Raw genomic sequence first — 20,172 nt, forward strand, 5'->3', positions numbered from 1 at the left:
AAGCGCCCATAATGAACGTACGGATCCGAGTCCACAGAGGCACGGCTACAACCAACGTCTGCTGCACAACAGCGCATCCACCTGCTTCTCCCTAGTAAACCCCTCTCTGGATGTCATCCACTGTCATCCGGCCGTCTTGGCAAGGATTTGCAAACCTGCAATATCTTGTAATATTGTAAGTACATCCCCGATGCCGGCGGACCTGGCAGCTGATTTGGTCCGATCTGTCCCTCAGTGGAGACTCTTATTCAGATGTGGGATATAACGCATTGCTCTCCAACCATCCGACTGTCGAGGACCCCCTTGGCGTTGATTTTCCCGGTTACGGGTTTGTGGAGCCCGGGGCAGCGAATTGGGTTGGCCATCTAATCACAAACTATGCAAATCATAAGCCTTTACTGGTGTATGATTATGCTGTGGGTGGCGATGATGTTTCTGGCGTTCGAAAGCAGGTGCAGGTGCGATTTTTACCTCGGGTGGGTGAGAAACCTGACTGGGCCCCTTGGCTCGGATCGAATACCCTTTTCAGTATGTGTCAACTTTTCTCAACATACTACAGCATCATGGACTGAAATCCATCAAGTAACGTGGATTGGAATCAATGATTGTGGGTAAGTTCAGCATTGCTTATAGGTAGTCCACAACAAGCGGCTAATTTAAAACAGGTATGCGGACGATCGAACCGTCAGTGCTAGTATCAAACAGCTTTTCAACGAGCAAGAAGATCTGTACAAAGTTGGTGCACGGAATTTTCTGTTCATAGACGTTCCGCCAATTCATCGAACCCCAATTGGTATGGTTTCTATTCTCACAACACATGTTCAACCTAATTTAGGGCAAGCTATTAGGTTTAACATTGGCAAGAACTGAGCAAAGGAGTAGTGATATATACGAATTATGGAACACTGAACTCCGCGAAGCTATCATACACTTCTCGACTGCTCACTCGGACGTGACTACCCTCCTTTTCTCATCCTGGGCGACCTTTATGCGGGTGCTAGACGACCCAATGTCGCATGGCTTTGAAGTAGAAGACGTTGTCAGAAATGCGGGCAGGATATGGGTGGATCATTTGCATCCAACGAGCAGGATGCATGACTGGATTGCCCGTGATTTGGCTGAATTCTTGTCAGCTCAGCCTGCATATCTCGAGAATGTAGACTGAGAGAGTGGAACAAGATTGTAGAGTTACTGTAGGTTCTACCTAGCATGCCCGCCTACAACTGTACATGTACGATTATCTTGGAAGTTTCAACACTTCTACGCATTGACGCTGCTTGCACATATGTATGTGGTATGCGACTATAACTTGTAGTAGCTTCGTGGCAATAAGTATGTGAGGACGAATCTTCTACTTCTCCGAAGTCAGCCATTCGTCTGGTCGTTGAGCTTAAACATGCACAGGCCCACAGGGGAAGATGTAATCCCGCAAGTAATGGAACGCTTGTCCAGCCTGCAATATTATCAATTGCATACTGCGGGTGTCAAAAATTTTCTGCTTGTAGATCCCCCACCGATCAACCGAGCTCCATGTGTGTGGTACTTCCTTACCTCGTCGAATTTACTCTCTGACAGAAATTGCCTATTATTGCAGCCCAGAATTTAGGGCCATTGGCCAGTGCCACGTCACAATATTAATATAGCATTTGGAATGTCATAGTCTCCTTGAGGCACTTCGCTGCACGATTCGTCTTGTCCCATGCGTCATCTACGTTTTGATGTATCCGTCCTGGGACACGTTCACTCGTGTACTGGACAAACCTGCTGCGTAAAACTTTAACGAAGGGGATGGATGCAGTGAAGGCGGTACCATCTGGGTCGATCGATCGATTACATCCCACCAGCAAGATGCACGAGTCACTCGGACCAGATTGCCTGCCACTGACATGTTGAGGATCATTAGAATCTCCGACTCACCCCCAGACACGGATATCCTGAGGAACGAAGGTTGAAGCAGAGTGTCAGTCTGCCTTTGGGAGACTAACTCACCCTGCCAACTGGCAAGATGAAGATCACTGGCGAGCTTCGTGAATATATGGCGCTACATCTGTCTTACTTACTCCTGTCCTAAACAGGCTTAGGACACTGGAGTCTTGCTTTATTTGCTTCAGAGTTGGTTACAGCACCCGGCCTGTCTTCCTTTCACCCTTTTCTGATGGACCCTTGTGGTAGAGAAAATTGACGTGCCCACAGAACGAACGCGACGAGCTGACTAATATTTATTTGCATGAGAGATAGCAGGAAGCCGGTGCTCGTATGACGCCCAAGACTTTCGAGACGCGCGAAGGATGGTTAGGTCCAGTCGCAATTTCTCTGTTCCCCTTTTCTCGATAACTCTTTTATGATTGTATCCATCCGAGTCTACCTCGTGCAGACGCAAGACCGAAGGATCGATCCGACGCGGTAGACAGTCATGGCGCATCGGTAGGTTGAGCTCCCCGCTTCTGTTGGGGGGCCGGAACGCGTCTCGCAAATAGGGACGACTCCCACCCTTGTTGCCTGACTGTTCCTGCTGATGAGAAGTGTCCCGAAGTCGCGCTGAAGCATGAGTACACCGCGGACAAGGCTCCCAGAATTTTATTTCCTTTCTTAGTATATTGATTTCCCGATTCGGTTCCCACTTAGAACATTGCGTCATCGACGTCATCGCCTCTTACTCGCTTCTACCTACCTTCTCGAACGAACGAATCACAGCCCGAGGAAGGTCCCGAGCTGAGAAAGTGTCGGGACAGGCAGAAATGTATATAAGGAGCTCGGTTCTCCTATGAATAGCCAGGTTTTTCTCCCCGGTTCTCTTTTCTCTCTCTCTCATTTACCGGAAGTCGGAATCAGTCGCGTCAAGTCTAAGAGCACGCGAAGTAAAGATAGCAATGTGACAAGTATATTCTAGAGATTCAAACAGAATTTTAACCCACAGCGGCCAGCCTTATCCTCTTTCCCACAGGTGTCATACCAGTCCAAAAGACGCCAATAGTCGACCTCCGTCTCCGTCGTTTTTAACACCCCGCAAGTTTCCCCTCCACACCACACTCCCAGTACTTGCGCTTCGCATCCTGTACTAGCCGACCACCATGTTGCACCGGCTACGCTAACGCATGACGATTTAAGTACCCGACTTAGTGTGCTCGTCTTTGGAACCAGTGCATGACAAATGGGGAATGCACTTCAAAGATGGAGACTACGGAGTCCTGATATGTACGTGAGATGTACTGATATACAATTCGGTCGAGACCGCGTCGCGGATGCTCGCAGATGGTCATGGGTCAGTGGAAGCTGCGCTTTTCTTCGTGAGCTTGTAATGTGAAAGATCAATGGTGGTGACAATGTATGCTTTGTCAGTGAGTAAATCAAATGCTTGTCTGAAGAATGCAACATTCAGCATGTCTATACTGCACTTGAATAGGTCACGAAGAACACTCACTCGACTTCTTGAGCAGTGACATTGAGATGTCTAACACCTCTAGCAATGGCTCTGACACCGGCTCCGTCTGGCGATTGTTCATATTTCCGTATCTGTTCAATGATGCCACGCTGCAAAGCAGTGAGATGCACCAAGTCGTCATTCCCTGTTTCCATAGCAAATCAGTCGACGTGTAACAGAAAGAGTGGTACACGCAAGGAATCACTTATGCTCGGATTACTGCAATCACCGGCACGCTCTCCGTCGTCATGATCAGAGTCATCTATATCCATGTCATTCACCCCTTGTGCCAGATCAACATCCTGGGTCAGTGGGGCTACAGAGGGCGGTGAGGATGATTCCGTTATTAACTCTTGTTCTAGGACAGAAGCGCCATCGCCCAAATGTCGTACTTCTATTGGAGGCTGTAGAAAAAAAGAGAAAACGATGAGATAAACCGATGATGGAGTACAATAAATCATACAGGTGGGCCAATTTCCAAATACCGCGTGGCGACCAGTGCTTCGAGAAAGTGGAAGTATACTTCATGCGGGTCAATTACTTTGCGTATATGCTTGACCTTGACGCAATTGTTTTCAAATCTCGACTCCAGTTGACCAATAATTCGTGCATATGGCAAGCCTTCATCGGCGTCGATCGGAACTTGGTTCTCCTCGTGGAAGTGACGAGCAGTAATTTGGCCTGGAGAGGTCCCGCCGTCCTCAAGATGGTAGTCAACGTACGAATCGTGTATTTCAACTTCCAGGACATGAGCAACTGTAGTAATCTGGAACAGTAAATAGACCTGAGAAGGGTGTACTGTCAATCGTTACTCACTGTGTCGATTTCGTACCCATCAATCGTGAAATGAGCCAGGGAATGAAGCTGTTTCGCGTCCAGCATCTGGCGTATAGTTACTGGTCTAAGAGCCCTTAAGATAGCTTCGCTCTGCGCATAGTGAAGTCAGTTGAGAAGAGAAGAGTGTGATCACAAAGCTCACATTGAACACCATTGCAATATTCACAGCACTGAAGTGAGGAGTTATGGAGATGAAGAGAAGGCAAGGGGATCTTCGTATGGCTCTCAGGCTAGTGGGGCAGCACACGTAGATGGATCGTATCCCTTGAAGACATTCCACGACAATCAGTTATGAGAGCATCAGATCGCAATCCATCAGACAGAGAAGGTCAATAGGAGGGGATTTGCCAAGTTCAAGTCATCGGGCATATGATGACCTTGGCCCATTATGCATTAACTTTCGCGGGTAGATCGGCGAATCGAAGTACCACTCTCGGATATTGTGCTATATTGTGTCGACGACGCACACGGATTGATCGTACTTCAGACTGGTACATTACTGCAAAGGTTCACAGTCATAGTTTCCGACGATCTCTATCTTTGTAGGCAGCCAAGATTGCTATGTGAACCTTATCTCCACCTGACTTCTACTAATCTCCTCGCCCGCGAGTGTTCAGCTTCTGGATGCTGATCATGGATGCTCCGAGCCCGACTTGGGATCGGGATATAACTATGCACGCATAAAAAGCTAAGATCGTTGCGTCTTGTTTCCTGAGTATGTTAACCTCACCTTGCCCGGATTGAAAAGGTTGTACGGATCAATTGCTGTTTTGACCGTCTTCATCAGATTGACTGTGCCTTCGCCCAGCTCGTGATTGAGATACTCGCGCTTGCCAATACCGACACCGTGCTCTCCAGTACCTGCAGATATAAGATATCAAGACGCGAGTACAGCAGGAGCCTGATGATCCACACTCACACGTTCCGTCTAGAGCGATAGCACGTTCTACCATTCTGTGAACAACTTCACGAGCAACTTCTAGATCCTTGTCTTCTTTGAGCATAAGAAGAGCATGGAAATTGCCTGCAAAGAGATTATGTTAAACCAACGTAAGAGGGGATAAGCATGTACCATCGCCGACATGTCCAACGATAGTAGACACCAATCCGGACTCGTCCACATCTTTCTTCGTCTCGTAGACCAGCTCAGGAAGGCGAGACACCGGAACACTGGAACCGCGATAAGTGTCAAGATACCTCGCGTAACCACCTAGTGGCTCAAGACATACCATACATCCGTACTCCATCCTCGAGACCCTTCAAGCAATGCCAATCCCGAAAACAGAGCATTTTTCCTGTCTGCCCACAGAAGCGCCGCCTCCTTGTCGTCCTTCGCCAGGGCAAAACCTGTTCCACCATGTCTTTCCGTAATCTTGCGGGTGATCTCGGAGCTCTCTTGCAGTGAACGGGAAGTGGGACCTTGGAACTTGAAGAACAAGCTATCCTTCTCGGGCCATTTCCGTGTAGACATGCCATATATGTTAGTCGCGTGCATGAAGCGGTCATCGCAAAGCTCGACGCATTCTAAGAACGCAGAGCATGTCAGTAAGGCTAACATGCAACGAGAGCAAATTTCAGACACCCACGAATTCCGACACCCTGGTTAAGTACATCAATCACCGCCTCTGTAGCATGGCGCACATCAGGAAACTGCACAACGGCTACGGTTGTCGGGAGGACCGGAGTAAGACGGATCGTCGCTGCACGGAACCAGTGTTTATTAGACGGTGAGGCTCAGACGAAGTCTCGTTCGAGCGTGGGCACCTTCGGTGATGATCCCAAGAGTACCCTCTGCACCAATGAACAACTTAGTCACGTCAAATCCAGCAGAAGATTTACGTGAGCGCCGCCGAGTTTTGATCACCTCGCCTGAAGGCAGTACGACCGTCTATGGACGAGATTAGGTTACAGTGAGAGTAGAACGTTCGTTCAGATGAACAATACCGACCACGTTTAAGATCCATTCGCTCTTTGCTGTACCATACCGCACCGCATTGGCTTTGAGGATAAGAAGACAAGCGTCGGCAGTAGCTCTTCGAGAGTTCTAGCTACTTACTGCCTGAACAACCAGTGCTTATCATCCCACCAATAGTGGCTCCTGGAGCAGGATCAAGCTGGAACAGCCAGTAAGTGAATGACAACCGTCAGTTGGGCACGAACTCACGGGAAAAAATAGAGGGATTCCTGAAGTCAATGTTTGAGTAACTCAAGTAGGAAAGTCGGCATCATCATGCACGAACCCTTCTTCTTCAGAGTTTCGTTGATGTCCATCCAGCGTGCACCCGATTGGCATACCAAGTCGGAGTCGGCCTCTGCAAGAAACGCGTATGAAAACAAATGCATCCTAATATTTTATTGATACATACCGTGAATTTCCAGAATCTGGTCCATGCCAGAAAGATCCACACAAATGCCTCCCACAGTAGGCTTGTGACCGACGAACGACGCTCAATTCGGGTCCTCGTGAAACAAAGTATGGGCCAACGCACAGCTCTAAAGTTTCCCTCGAGGCTCGTAGCACCCGAATATGGGGTGACAGGCATCTTGTACTTATTGGCTACCCTCACGATCTTAACCACATCCTCGGTGGAATTCGGAAACACCACAACAGTGGGTGATGATCCTGTATCAAGATCAGCAGCCGCTCTCGAAGCCAGGAGATGCATCATAAGGGAGCTCACCACCATGATAATCGTACTCTGAATAGCCATGGACATGTAGGTCTTCAGGGTCTGTGGTAACGCTATCCTCTGAAGGAAACAACCGTCGCAACTCGGCTATCGCTTTTTTGAAGTCCTCAGGGGTACCATACAGAGTGTTCAGCTCATGGCCAGAGGCAGCGGCCGCACGAGGAGACTGGGTCGTCGCGAGATAATATCCAAAAAAAGCGCTGCTAATCGCACCGAAGGCATAGGCCAGCGCACGGCGACCACTGCCCTCGCTGGCAGATGATAGCTGGCTATTGCGTCGAGTCCCAGGCACCTGCAGTCTACTAGGCAGGGGTCGTCGGCCTGGTAGTAAGCCACACTGGAGTTTACTACCACCGGGAAGCAGAGGACGTAAACGCGTGCCAGTGTATGTCAACATGTCTTCAGCACAGCACAGTCAGACAATGAAGATAGAAGGAAACCGCGAGGCGGAGGATGCGCTTTCGCAATATCTCGCCATTGAATTCCCCAGATGGGGTTCACATGACTGTGCTCATGGTAGCGTAATTTTAGGTTACTGTACCCGCTGGAACGACGATGAAGCTTGAAGCTCGATGAAGAAGTGCGAAGACGTGCAATAATATGTATGCATGTGCATGATCATGAACATCCACTAGCAAAAACTGTTTCACCATTGATCACAACCACGCCGGCACGTCGGATCCTGGGCATAGTCGCGCCGAGTTAGCTTACGCGCACCGTGACTACACCATACCGCCTGCAGCTCCTCAAACGGCGGCGAAGGGATGTAATCGGGCGTCGGGGAGCAGTGGAATAGAATCCACCCTTTTATCACACCGACTTGAACGATCCAGAACTCACAACTCGCCTGATCGCAAGAGGTGGTGAGCTTCAAATTGTTTCATGCGGGGTTTCATAGGTGTGTTTCTGTGAGACACACACGTTGCTTTAATGTAAAATGTGCTTTTCAGAGGTGACGATTGATCCCGAGCCCGTGCGTGGAAGACGAGTGATAGAAATATCGAGAGCAAAACAGACAGCATGAATGGTACTTCAGACAGAGAGATTGAAATGTGAGTCATCGATGGTACTGAAGACATGTCCTTCGTCCATCAGTTTATCCAGAGCTTCGCTACAGCAATGCACTAGTAAGCGTCGACAATGTTTTCGGAGCCAGACAACTTGCCTGATGGAGTGTGCGTCTCCGCCTACAGCCCTGGCAATGGCAGCAACATGCACGCCTTCGTCGTTGCGCGTTTGAGAGAGTATGAAGGTCACAATCTTGCGTTGAATGGGTGGCAAGTTCGAGTACTGATCATTGACCGCTGACGCGTCGTTTGATTGCCCCGAGTAAGCCGAATGCCCCCCAGCACTCGTGGTGCTTACATTCTGACCAGCTTCACTTGGCCGAGGAGGCTGAAGACGAGATTAACAATTGCGTTCGAGCGCGCGAGATAAATCATACCGGTCCTCGCTCATATACCAGCTGGTCGAAAGCGGCTTCAAGTATGTGGAAGTAAAGTTCATGCGGATCTGCACAAGGTCGCAGATGTGTAGCATTGATGTAACGCTTGTTGCCGAATGACTTCAGGCTGCCCGTGACACGGACATAAGTGTTCTCTCTGTGGGGGTATCAGAGACAACCAAAAAAGCTAGGGGAACCCATACTCAATGTTGCCCCATCGTTCGGCCTCTTCTTCGTTGGAGGAATCAACCCAATGACGAGCTTCGAATCGACCAGTCCCATCATCAAGCCAATATATACAATTTGTCGTCTGCACTTGAACTGTGACGACAACCGCTACAACGGTGATCTGAGACGATGGTGAACATGCACAATATACAGAGACGAGGAAATACACGACAAACCTGTCCAACATCCACATCATCAATCGTCCATTCGGCGTCCGCATGGGGTTGGGACGCGTTTAGGAGTTGTTTGACAGTGACAGGTCGTAGAGAGGATTGACCGCCACGCTAGTTGGAGATATCAGTATGCAGTACCAAAAGATGGAAAAAGCACATACGCGACCGGTACCGCCGGGACTCCCACTCCCACTACCAAAAGGCGAACCACCGCTGAGATAACCTCCACCTCCACCGCCCGCACTGGGGTAATAAGGATTCTCGCCGTCTGTCATAGCCATTCAGCGTAAAATAGGAATGAGGGACTCGAGGACATACATGTTTGGCTCATCACAGTTGATTTTCGTATGCTGGTTGTACGTGGAAAGACGAAAGACGCGTCGCGACGCGAACGTAACGTCTTATATGCCTGTCGGTCACGCGGCTGTGACATTCGCACACTATCGAGAAGTTGTACGCCATTACTTCTAGGTATGTAGGATTATAGATCTGAGCTGAGATGTAGCTACGCCGGATATTTAAGAGGTATGAGGGCTCAATACCCAATATTAATACCTCTCAAACATGATTTTTGCAGACCCGGATGATGCCTTTGCCAACGCCCTCCAGTATCTGCTTGCGAGCATCCCCTACTTTTTTCGATACTCCGGACACAAAGTCGTGATCAAGCTGTACACAATTCGGTAAGTGCTGCAAGAAGGCACCTTAAATGAAAGAAATTTTACCTCAGAGGGACCCCAGACAGGCTTGCATGCATCTACAAAGGCCTTTCTACCCTCGACTGTGGCATCCGTGTCGCCTAGCTTGATGAGCGACGCAGACATCTCACTCAGCACTGCGGCAGCTTTTATGCGGATATCCTTGAAACTTTGCACCATCTGGTACAAGGCCCGGTCGATCATAAGCCCAATACCATAACATATACCAGAACGTACCGCCCCTAGTTTGTTCATCTTCACGACGGAAGCCGGTTTAAATCGTTGCGTTTCAATGGTAAGAAGGATCAATGCCTGGCCAACGGTTAAAAATCGCATTCAACCTTGCCATTGCTCAGACACACCTCTTGTGTCAGGGTGGCTACATGAAGGACCTCGTAAGGTAGACGCTTGCCTTCTATAACCTCCCTGAAGCGAGCAGCCATGTCTATCAGGAAGTCAGTATGAGATGAGTAAGCATAACACCGAAGGTGCGCACCATCGAAGAACTTTGTTACAAGCTCTGGAGGTTCTGTGGCAGCAGGAGGATCCTCTTCCTTCTTCGTGTGTCCATTTGCAGCGTCGCCTTTGGGAGGAAGCTCGACACCCTTGAGAGGATGACCTGTCTTCAGCTCGGTCTGCTTGGCCGCTTCCGCAAGGACCGCAGAAGGCGGTGGCCGGATGTAATCATGGTAAGGGGCAAGCCAATCTCCCAAAACAGCAGCAAATTCAAGGAACGTCAGCTCGTCAGGGGTCAACTGTGAAAAGAGATGACAATCAGGTGAAGGTTTTCAGCCATAGATCGCCTGTTGCACCTCATCCAGTTCCTCCTGCTTCCTCCTGACTAGCCTCTCTTTCAGCGGGAGCTTGTTTTCGGGATCAATACTTGGTTTCGGACGATCACCGATCAACAGTTTGTCCTCGACCGAGTCATCGAGATCGCTGGCGAGTTGCAGCGCTCTGATGTAGATTTTCAAGAAAACCCACAACCAACCCAGCTAAACGTCATGCGGAGTGAGTAGTAGGACGATGAACGGGTTCGTGGACATACTCCTGGTAACCTGTCAAACAGCAGGGTTTGTTGGTCAAAGGATGGGTGGCAACGCGGTTGGTAGTTGGGGAGAATGCTGAGATCCCGGTTGTCGTGGTGGACTATGAGACAAATTCACTTTAGGAGAAACGTCGTATCTCGGAAGATATATCACGCACAGCGGTCGAAGATGAATTTCAGCTCGATGAGCTCCATGTCAATAAGGTCGGAATTTACTTGCTCATGAGCTAGTCGCATCCGGACATGTTCGACCTTGATGAGGTCTCGCTGCAGAGAGTTGTCGAGTCGATCCTCGAAGAGGATGAACTCTGGGATCTGCACATCCTGAGTCAACCAGAGCAACACATCAGACTATGTAGAGGCGTACTTGCGTGTATTTCTCTGCGTTGAATGCTCGCACGATAAATTCCGCAGTCTGTAAGCGAATGTGTCAATCACATACGTGGAAACAATGTAGAGCCCAAACCTCTTGAGAGTTGTTTAGATAGATCTGACTCGATTCAAGACACTCAGACGAGTACGTCAGATCCCCAATAGACGACAATGAGAATATAGAGGCTCGCGACAAGATGAAGTGCGAGAGTGTATCGCATTGAACTTGCTTCACATTCACCGCCCTGTATTGCTCCAGAGCCAAGGACGGCGCACCTATCCGGGGAGACATAAATGACACTCCCAAAGTTCTGGATTAGGCTGCCCTGCTCACCCAACAGTCTGTATATGCGGACGAGTGATAATCGCAGTGGGTACGAGTCTTTGCTCCGACCAATCGCGTATTCCAATACTGCAGCTGCCTGATACAAAAACGCCACCTGACTGGTGGATTTCCACAAGTCAACATAGACGTGGCTAGCAAGAACAGCAATATCGTCTGCTGGTTGCCTCTCAGTATCTGGGAAATCTTTCCCAAATTTGAGAGCATCAAGGTACACATGAAGGTACTGCTGCGCACGAGCAGCTTCCAACTCCGGGGTCAATTGAGCTCCACAGAGGTTGTAGCGTGCCAATTTTTGGGCATTGATATAGCGGGATAGATCCGAGAGCGTGTCCTGTTGGGAGTCATTAACATAGCGAGAGCTGTAGAGTAAAATATGACGAACCATGGAAGTTTGAGACTCTAAGAACGATGTCCACGCCGAAAGATCGTCACCTTCCAATTCGACATATGTCCTCAGATCTTCATAGCAGCAACCTTTGTCACCGAATTGCTGAAAGTACTGCTTCAGGAGGTTTAATAGTTCAGAGGGTTCTTTAGACGGATGTGAGATCGTGAGTGGCCAATATTTGTAAATGGAGGGATAACCTTGTGATAGACCGTGCATTCTCGCCCGCCTCTCCAATTCCAGCAACGCCAAGGGACCGGAGCGATCATGCAGACCATCTTGCTCCGCCACCTGAGTGAAAAATTTTCGAGTCTTGGAGATTTCTTCCGCACATGCAGCCCTAGTAGTATCGGTATCTGAAAGTTCGGAGGTCACGTCCCAGAATGTAGCATCTAACACAGCCAGGAATTCGAGCCAGTTGCGGACCCTCGTGACACAGACAACACTCAGAGTCAGCAAATTGTTCGATCAAGCCATGACCATACTCACTTCGCGTCTGTAATTCGCTCCTTCGCCCGAGCTCCCTCCTCCTTGCATAGACCTTTCGCCTTCCAGACTTCTCGCCGCAAATCGTCACATGCTAGACTGACTGAGCAGACGGCCTTGCCGGCCTCGTGTTCAAGCATTGTATACGCATCATCATACAGCTTCAGCTCCCGTAGAACAACTAGGTGAAGATAGAACCGGTCTGAGCTGTAGTAAGAGGGAGTGGTTGATGATGTGAGCAACCTGTGGGCGAGCTTGTAGAGAACGTCGCGGAAGTTCGGTGGGGTGGCAGGATCATTTGCCTGCAACGCAGCAAAAGTCAATGCCATCCAAAGATCAAGTTTAAAAAGGGGGATTCACCTGGAGCACAGCGCTCATCACACTCCAATACAGGTAGTGGTCATCGTGAAACTGCTTGTGCATTTTGGTTGCAATCTGCGCGGACGAGTGCATCGTTCAAGATCACCGAAGAAGGAACATCGCGAAGTCACAACATTGGTGAGATACTGTACCTGTTGTGCTGCTTTCCAGTTCCCGATCCGCACGTTCGCAAAGAACGTCTGAGAGCCCAGTTCTTCATTATTGGGTTGCTGCTTGTACGCCTCCTCGTACATTGTTACCATGTCCGTGTCTGATCTACCAAGTAGGCATTCAGTAATACGGCGGAGATTCCATGCGCTTACGTCGACCTAGTCCACGTAACACGTGCATCATGGCAGTTAATGTTGCCACATCTGCTGGCCTTGCCGCTAGGATCTCATCGCAGAGCAAGAGCGACTCTTCTACTTTCTGTGACCGAACCAGAGCGAGAGCCTTGAGAGCCTGTGCGGTCTAGTGAGCTACCGCGTTGTTGGACAAGAGGGTGATCGTACCTTGACGAGTTCAATCTTGGGCTGCTTTTTCAAAACCTTGTTACATGCTAGGATAGCAAACTTATTTGAACCAGTGTCAAGGGCCTCTGACGGAGATGCTGAGTGACAATATGTATCCTTGCAGCAGGAGACTCACCATAAATGGCACGAATCTGGCGATCTAGGTCGGCCGACATCAAGAAGGGACGCTGGCCAGGACTGATAACGAGAGACTACGAAGTAGAGGCCTGTTCAAGCCAAGCGACTGAGCCTTATACTCGCGTGTCGGAAATTTTTGGCAGACTGCGAGTCGGCGGCGGGAAGGCAAGTACACGGTCGAGCGTCACGGGACGGAATGGCACGTAGAATGCCGAGTCCGACCTTCCTGAGTTCTCCGGTCGCATCCTTCAGCGTTTCCCACTCTCGGAACACGCTGTTTGCGACGGTGGGCGTGAAGGCTTGGTGAGGTCGCAGTGGTTTTAGCGCACTGCTGGGAGACTAGTACTGACAGAAGCGGGACTACTTGCAGGTCAATTTCACCTCTGACGCGCGTGGCGATCCACAAGTTGTGTATGGCGCCCGCGCTCCTTTCGCGGTGAGGATGCTTTCCTTCGAAGCATTGACCCAACAGCTGATGCAGGCCATAGCACCCTTGACCCTTTCCTTGGAGTCTTCACTGGAGTGTTCGCTTACTATCTGCACGAGACAAATCCCCGTTCTGCCGTTCCTCGGGATGATAGACTGGTGGAACTTATGAAGTGGAAGTGGTCAAAACGGAAGCGGGAGCGGGAGATGCACTTGGCGAATGATGACGATACTGTCTTGACTGCAGTCAGTGCAAATCTCGAGAAGGAATGAGGTACGCTTGTCCTATAATGCCCTATCAATTTCAGCCTCAAACGCGTGCTTTACAAGTCCAGCTGCTCAATTTCCGGGAACCGACGCTGCTCACTGGCGTCGTAAAAGATCTCTGACCATATCCATTACCCCATGGAACACTTCCCTCTCGTGTTCAGTAAGCCCATCATCCTCTGTCTCAGCCGTTTTGTGCAGAGCGATCCCGACCACAACTCCCCGCCGATCACCTTGTAGCAAGTTGCCGGCTTCTTCCGCCCATAAGACTGTTGCGATCTGAGAGGCATACAGAGAGTACAGCGTGTGAAGGCGGTCAGAAGGAGCATTTCCGAGGAGTGGGGTTAGTTGGATGGAAGTCGGCGGTACTGGAAGAGGTGTGACATTCGGCTGCAATGGGTTTGGAGGAGGAGCTGGGAGCAACGGCGCCGTCGGAGGGATCGTCGCTTGTATCTTGTGATGTCAGCAAATTCGGTCTCAAGTCTCTTTGATCCAATGCACTGGCAACATACCAGATTCCCCACTTTACCTAGTTGCGTTACCAGAACGAGGGTACGGTCTGCGTAGGTCTGCAAGAGAACCTCTGTTGGTATCCCATCAAGAACTCTGAACGCTTGACCTGATGGTGGCATGTTCTACAACAAGTGGGCGGTCTGATATTCTGGAGAAATAAATCCCGATTTGAGGCCCTACCACGGAAGGAGGTGGTGGGAGATGACCGTGCTTGTCACAACAGGCGCCCACTCTGGCACCCATCACAAGCCTTTCAATGGTGGTATTCAATCTCTCTAAGTCGTCTTTGTTGTATATCGTTCCAGCCAACTGCCACTAAGTGAGTCGTTTGCGTCTGGAGAAGGTTGACAATATTTCGACGTAGTTCAGTGAGTTAATGCCCTACAATAGTTCATGTGGGCCGTGTGACTCAACTGGCAATCTACAGCAATCGAGACTGCAGAGCGGGGATACTTACTTCGTACGAGACACCATTGACTGTGGCATCGTATTCCAGCTGACTCGATGCGCAGTGTTGTCCCACTTCTTGAAGATTAAAATGGTTGGGATGCACGAAACGAAATTGTCCAAGGGCAAAGCAAGGGAGGATATCCACTGGCAGTTGGGTTGGTGGGACCTTTGTCGCTCATCAGAAAGACCACGAAGGTTAGTGGCCCTGACAGTCGTCTGGAACATATTTCCTGAATCGTGAAAGATGTGTGTAGCCCTCTTGTATGGTCAAAGTCTTCGCTGATCTTCACCGCCCATCCTTCTCAGCCTTTGGTCCTTGCGAGTCATTTCCCATCATCTAAACAGTTCATCGTGCCCTCTCCGTCGCCTGTAGCATCTTCACCCGCGTCCTACGAGCCCCCCACTATTATCTCGGTCTCGCCTACCGACGATTGGTTGTTTGCCTACTTCCCTGGCCGGGGCGGTGATGGAGCGGGATGTCTTTGGAAAAGGGGTCCTCAGCTAGACAGCTGGGTGGTCCGAGAGTGGTGGAGCTTTGCAGTGGGCGCCGGGGTCGTCGCCGCCGATTGGACAAGTGGCCATCGAGAGGTAAGTATTTCTCATTACACTTGTTGACAACTTCAATAATTCCCCTAGTGGGTGGTGACGGATTCAGGGTCTTCCGTTCGGCTACCTCCACGCGGGCCAGTCACTTCAGTGTCCAACCCGACCTTGCTGCTGATCACCCAAAGTCATCAAATCAATATTTGCTGCCTACCTCCCTCAGTACCATCCATGAAAATTCTGAGGGGTTCTCTATTGCAGTACAGTGCTTTCACGGAGTCTCAATCTTCCGTGGCAGAAACTTCTTATACTGGGCCAGGGCCAGGGGGCGTGAGCCTATGTACGGATTCTGCTATTGGCTTGAGCTATGACAGTACGTGCATATGAGATTCCCTAAGACGCGTTAATGAACAGCGTTCCACTGCCAGAGCCTTTTATCATAGTTGCTATGCGCTCTCGTCTGCTCCCGTCATACAGTCCCACTCAAGCGCCATACAGCTCTATGGATATTGACCTCTCACTGGATATCACTGATAGTGGCATACTATTAGAGGCAATTCTTCCTCCTGAAGGGGAGCTATGGGGAGAGGAGTCCGTGATCCGCCTGTGCAAAGTTTCGCTGGATTTAAGGGCGATGGGTCTGAGTATGTAGACAAGTGATCTCGCCGACTCTACGCTAACAATGATGGCTGCAGCTGTGATGATAGAACCGCTCCCACCCATCACTGGTGCTGGCTCGCATCTTACAGATCTCGCTTTTCTGAGCGTGCCATCCACACAACCTGATATCGTCCCCGTGGAAGTAACCCCAGGTGCACGTCAGGATCTGTACCTTACGGCAAGTTTTATCGACCCGGGAGACTGTAGGTATTATCTCTCGACCATCTTGCATTTCTGGTGTATCTCCATTATAATGCTCGCTAATTACGCGCCGCAGATAGTTCGATGCCAAAGACGGAGCTTGTCTTGTACACCTTCACTGCGACAGATCAACCTACCGGCAGCGGTGGCTCGAGTCAAGTAAGTTCACATCTGCTGACTCCACAAGAGGAGTATTCTCATAGCGAGTAGGCGGCACACGCCGAAGCGAAACGCGTATTTGATGATGGATTCCTCAGTTTCATTCTACCTTGCACCCCAAGGGGTACACTGTTGGCAGGCTTCATGGATCCTGTAGGTGCAATATCGCACAAGAGGTCCCAGGCGAAGGAGGTTTGCGTGGGGAGGATCACGGCTTTGAAGTTGTAAGTCTTCCATAACATTTTGAGCCACCCGTCTCATTTAATTGCTTCTTTAGGCCTGATCTTTCCGACTTAGCAAATCGTCCAATGATGTCAGCTATAGCGGATGTCGGCCGCGATGGTGGGTAGTCTCACCGCACTGTCAATTGCAGCAGCAATGAGAATTCTTCGTCTATGCCAGTACCTGTCAACGCTGCTATTTCACCCAATTCGGTGCTCTTATGCACCCTTCCCTCATCCTCGTTCCTAGGCACTCCGGTGTCTATTCACTCTTTACCACCGTATCTTCCTCCGACAGCCTCTCAGAGCAAGACTGCTCCAAGCATTCTTGGGTTGACATCCGATCTAGAACTTCCAAGTTGCATTGTTGCATCGATCCGCTCGAGAAAGTCACCGTCCGATATTATTCACAGCCTGTCGACATCATTGGCTTCTGTCGATATGTTGTCGAGTACGTTGCATGGTGCCGCATCGATTCTTGACTCCGATTCGTTTGGATTGTCTGAGATGTGGCTGAAGGACACGTTTGGCATTGCTACTGAAGTCTATCTGTACGAATTTCTCTGCTGTGAAACATGGTTGTCGTCTGATTAATTACTGTGTTCACTTGCAGTACGAAGTCGCGTCGCACCAACGTAGATGCAGAGAAGATAGACCTGATTGCTCGCTGGAAGGCTGCGCACGACGCATGCTCATTGACAGCTTGTTGCAGTGCGTTCGAAGAATGTCAGGAGCTTGTAGGTTATGACCTTGGTAACCATCCCTCGTCAGAATTTGTATGGAATGTCGCTAACTGTTTTTACAGATGCTGTGTGGCATCTGGTTGGCCTCTCCAGCTGGCTCATCGAATTCACGGAGAGCTTACTGAAGGAGTGTGTACTGGCTGGCGATGACTTGTTGTCGTCCGGCGCAGTGAAAGATGAGCCAGGGAATGGAACTTGTGAGTCTCTCTATACGTGCGAAAACCCACGCCCAGTAATTGACGAGAAACATCCAGCATATTCGAAGTCAACATTTGGTCCGCCAATGTTTCTACATCTCGTTCACCCGTACTGCCTCAACAAGTTGCATGCCGCTCTCGCTCATGTAAAGCGATTTCGGGACCATGTAGCAAGTCTGCCCGCCGGCGGGGAAAATGCACAGATTGCAAAAGAAGTCCTCATGGATGTTGTGGACGATGCTGGGCTTGATTTGGCAGCGTTTGTTCGAGTACTCTCCGAGGTCATCCAGGAAGCTAACCATATGGACGGTGAGAGTGAATGATAGTTCAGCTTGGGACATATAAGCTAATTTTGACATTTGAGCCGACGCCCTTCGGAGAAGCCTGGCAGATTGCCGTCCCGCATCGTCGCTGATTCCTCACCTACGCAAGATTGTGCGAAGGATCCTGGACTCCAATGTAATTGACCGGCCTCGTCTTTTCCTGAAGCCCACAGACCTCGTGGATGGGGTCGCGCGTGCCTCCGTTTCTGAGCGGCAATACAAGGGTAAGGACAGAGATGTGGTCACGAAGGGCGTGCTGCCCCACAATCGAGTTGGCGCAGTCTGTCTGCGTTGCGGAGGAAAGTCTGAAGTTCCAAGTGCAGAGCCTTTTGTAGACGCCTCTGTGCCGTGGAGAGTTTGGGAACAAGGTTGGACTGTCTGCATATGTGGTGGGTCGTGGTTGAGGACAACATTGGGACATGCGTAGGGTTTTTGCATGTATGCGAACATATTTTTAGAGCACTAAGGTGTTTTCGCCGTCTCCGTCAAGTGAGTTGCGTTGTATGTTGCTAAATAGGTAATAGTAGGCGTGGGAAATCGGAGTAGAACTGCATAGCAGCTCAAGCCACCGAGAGCTTGCGCTCGTGCACGAACGTTCCATGCACGCCCCGCCTCAACATCCGCCAATGGCCCCCTCAACTACGTGTGTACTCCTGGTCTCTCTCATATGTTAGTGCGCTGATCAGTTTCCTCTCATGTGTGTAGTGTACCGACAGTCTCGGTCTGTCTTTCTGGTGTAGCCTCGGCGTACTAGTGAACTTCTGACTTTTGTTGTACTTTGGATCATATAGGACATCGAAGTCCCAGAGACTCTCCTCAAGAAACGCAAGCAAAACGAAAAAGCTCGTGAGGAGCGCTTGGTGGCCGCAACTGCAGCGCGTAAGGTAGGTATTGCTTACCCCAAGCGTTTCCGTCTGGACTTCACATTTCATGATGCATACTACTTCTTTCGGCTAGTGGGGACGATGTTTTCGCCATGTTGCCTGAAACAACCATCTTTCGGGACTGATCTTTCGAACCAAATTCACTCAATATTTCAGTTTATCTGGCCGCGTTTGCTGATACAATGATTCGGATCTTCAGGCTGCCAAGGCGAAGCGTAAGGTCATCTTCAAGCGCGCTGAGGCCTATGTGAAGGAGTATCTTACTCAGGAGAAGGAGGAGATCCGCTTCAAGCGGGCTGCGCGCGCCGTGGGTGACTTCTACGTACCTGCACAGGCGAAGGTATACTTCGTCATCCGTATCCGGGGGTCAGTGGCTATCTGCGTGTTTTGTGTGAGAAGTTCATCCTCAATTTTGTGTTTTAGTATCAACGAAATTGCGCCAAAGCCTCGCAAAATCATGCAGCTCCTCCGTCTCCTCCAGATTAACAACGGTGTGTTTGTCAAAGTCACGAAGGCGACCGAACAGATGCTCCGTCTGATTGAGCCGTACGTTGCATATGGGTAGGTGTGATTTTCTATGCTTTGGTTCGAGTGCTCGCTCATGCGATGCGGTTGACAGGGAGCCAAATTTGAAGTCCGTGCGTGAGCTGATCTACAAGCGCGGATACGGCAAGGTCAATAAGCAGCGCATTCCCCTCGCCAACAACGGTGTCATCGAGGAGTCGCTCGGCAAATATGACATCCTGTCAGTAGAAGATCTCGTCCATGAGATCTTCACTGCTGGCCCAAACTTTAAGCAGGTGCGTTGAGCCGTTCCGTCTAGTGTGGTTTTCATGGCCGATGGTGCTTTATGACGCAGGCGTCGAACTTCCTGTGGCCCTTCAAGCTCTCTAACCCCACCGGTGGTTGGAGGACACGCAAGTTCAAGCATTACGTCCAGGGTGGTGACTTTGGTAACCGGGAGGAGAACATCAACAAGCTCATCCGACAGATGAACTAAGGTGCTGCTTGTGTTGATGCGGTTTGGCGCGCTTCGGGCAGTGGTGGTTCTATGCGGGAGCAAGTCCAGCATGCGATATGTCACTAATCGTTATCACTCATCTGTATGCCGTTTATGATTATCCCGTAGCAAGACAGTGATTTGAGGAGCATGTATTTCTTGCATGAATTCCGTGTGCAGTCGAAGCGTCACTTTGCCGTCGTCGCCGAATCACACTGCCCGGGGGCACTAGGTGACCACATAGTCGTTTTGCGCGTGAGGAAAAGGTGTGGGCAGGCGGCTTCGACAGACTACTTCTTCTGGTCCACGGTGATCTTGCTTCACGCTCCCGCCATACTCAACTTAGCATATGTGATTTAGATTTGACACTTATTACAAGCAGCCTCTCAAGATCTCATGTCTTACCATAAACATCTAGAAGATAATTGTTTCTTAGAGCGTTAGCGC

General features: G+C 50.0%; 8 protein-coding genes across 8 annotated transcripts; 3 read left to right on the top strand and 5 right to left on the bottom strand.

Annotated features, from left to right (window-relative positions):
• Nucleotides 1-110: 110 nt before the first annotated feature.
• Nucleotides 111-1,165, top strand: SCP_0405390 (Thermolabile hemolysin; the record flags this gene model as incomplete). Its single annotated transcript, XM_027757271.1, has 5 exons — nt 111-175; nt 236-528; nt 584-611; nt 666-793; nt 849-1,165. 5 exons carry the CDS (start codon nt 111-113, stop codon nt 1,163-1,165), a joined length of 831 nt encoding a protein of 276 aa, XP_027613072.1.
• Nucleotides 1,166-3,256: 2,091 nt separating this feature from the next.
• SCP_0405400 (predicted protein) lies at nt 3,257-4,412 on the bottom strand (the record flags this gene model as incomplete). Its single annotated transcript, XM_027757272.1, has 6 exons — nt 3,257-3,359; nt 3,422-3,566; nt 3,627-3,825; nt 3,885-4,187; nt 4,238-4,348; nt 4,401-4,412. The coding sequence occupies 6 exons, from the start codon at nt 4,410-4,412 to the stop codon at nt 3,257-3,259; spliced, it is 873 nt and encodes a 290-aa protein (XP_027613073.1).
• Nucleotides 4,413-4,889: 477 nt separating this feature from the next.
• Nucleotides 4,890-7,345, bottom strand: SCP_0405410 (D-lactate dehydrogenase [cytochrome] 1, mitochondrial; the record flags this gene model as incomplete). Its single annotated transcript, XM_027757273.1, has 14 exons — nt 4,890-4,928; nt 4,989-5,119; nt 5,178-5,282; nt 5,331-5,428; nt 5,488-5,782; nt 5,845-5,958; nt 6,023-6,146; nt 6,207-6,256; nt 6,315-6,372; nt 6,423-6,442; nt 6,499-6,570; nt 6,625-6,685; nt 6,748-6,881; nt 6,940-7,345. 14 exons carry the CDS (start codon nt 7,343-7,345, stop codon nt 4,890-4,892), a joined length of 1,707 nt encoding a protein of 568 aa, XP_027613074.1.
• Nucleotides 7,346-7,980: 635 nt separating this feature from the next.
• Nucleotides 7,981-9,124, bottom strand: SCP_0405420 (Replication factor A protein; the record flags this gene model as incomplete). Its single annotated transcript, XM_027757274.1, has 7 exons — nt 7,981-8,059; nt 8,114-8,343; nt 8,393-8,549; nt 8,596-8,741; nt 8,797-8,904; nt 8,955-9,061; nt 9,112-9,124. 7 exons carry the CDS (start codon nt 9,122-9,124, stop codon nt 7,981-7,983), a joined length of 840 nt encoding a protein of 279 aa, XP_027613075.1.
• Nucleotides 9,125-9,351: 227 nt separating this feature from the next.
• Nucleotides 9,352-13,176, bottom strand: SCP_0405430 (hypothetical protein; the record flags this gene model as incomplete). The annotated part of the gene is made up of 19 exons (XM_027757275.1): nt 9,352-9,462; nt 9,519-9,671; nt 9,729-9,803; nt 9,854-9,936; nt 9,988-10,246; nt 10,304-10,486; nt 10,540-10,640; nt 10,698-10,854; nt 10,907-10,954; nt 11,006-11,187; nt 11,246-11,588; nt 11,640-11,788; nt 11,843-12,069; nt 12,132-12,430; nt 12,489-12,563; nt 12,641-12,759; nt 12,812-12,950; nt 13,001-13,086; nt 13,137-13,176. The coding sequence occupies 19 exons, from the start codon at nt 13,174-13,176 to the stop codon at nt 9,352-9,354; spliced, it is 2,829 nt and encodes a 942-aa protein (XP_027613076.1).
• Nucleotides 13,177-13,346: 170 nt separating this feature from the next.
• On the top strand, nt 13,347-13,837 carry SCP_0405440 (hypothetical protein; the record flags this gene model as incomplete). Its single annotated transcript, XM_027757276.1, has 3 exons — nt 13,347-13,441; nt 13,509-13,574; nt 13,627-13,837. The coding sequence occupies 3 exons, from the start codon at nt 13,347-13,349 to the stop codon at nt 13,835-13,837; spliced, it is 372 nt and encodes a 123-aa protein (XP_027613077.1).
• A 90-nt stretch (nt 13,838-13,927) lies between these two features.
• SCP_0405450 (hypothetical protein) lies at nt 13,928-14,463 on the bottom strand (the record flags this gene model as incomplete). Its single annotated transcript, XM_027757277.1, has 2 exons — nt 13,928-14,284; nt 14,344-14,463. 2 exons carry the CDS (start codon nt 14,461-14,463, stop codon nt 13,928-13,930), a joined length of 477 nt encoding a protein of 158 aa, XP_027613078.1.
• Nucleotides 14,464-14,882: 419 nt separating this feature from the next.
• On the top strand, nt 14,883-19,725 carry SCP_0405460 (hypothetical protein; the record flags this gene model as incomplete). Its single annotated transcript, XM_027757278.1, has 22 exons — nt 14,883-14,989; nt 15,049-15,382; nt 15,431-15,710; nt 15,766-15,981; nt 16,033-16,200; nt 16,275-16,357; nt 16,409-16,581; nt 16,635-16,699; nt 16,760-17,129; nt 17,192-17,331; nt 17,384-17,518; nt 17,576-17,827; nt 17,883-18,121; nt 18,177-18,230; nt 18,300-18,308; nt 18,369-18,484; nt 18,547-18,562; nt 18,633-18,725; nt 18,925-19,091; nt 19,149-19,286; nt 19,345-19,525; nt 19,585-19,725. The coding sequence occupies 22 exons, from the start codon at nt 14,883-14,885 to the stop codon at nt 19,723-19,725; spliced, it is 3,477 nt and encodes a 1,158-aa protein (XP_027613079.1).
• Between the last annotated feature and the right edge of the window lie 447 nt (nt 19,726-20,172).

Source organism: Sparassis crispa (assembly GCF_003851025.1).
Source record: "Sparassis crispa DNA, contig_000003F, whole genome shotgun sequence".
NCBI lineage: Eukaryota > Fungi > Basidiomycota > Agaricomycetes > Polyporales > Sparassidaceae > Sparassis > Sparassis crispa.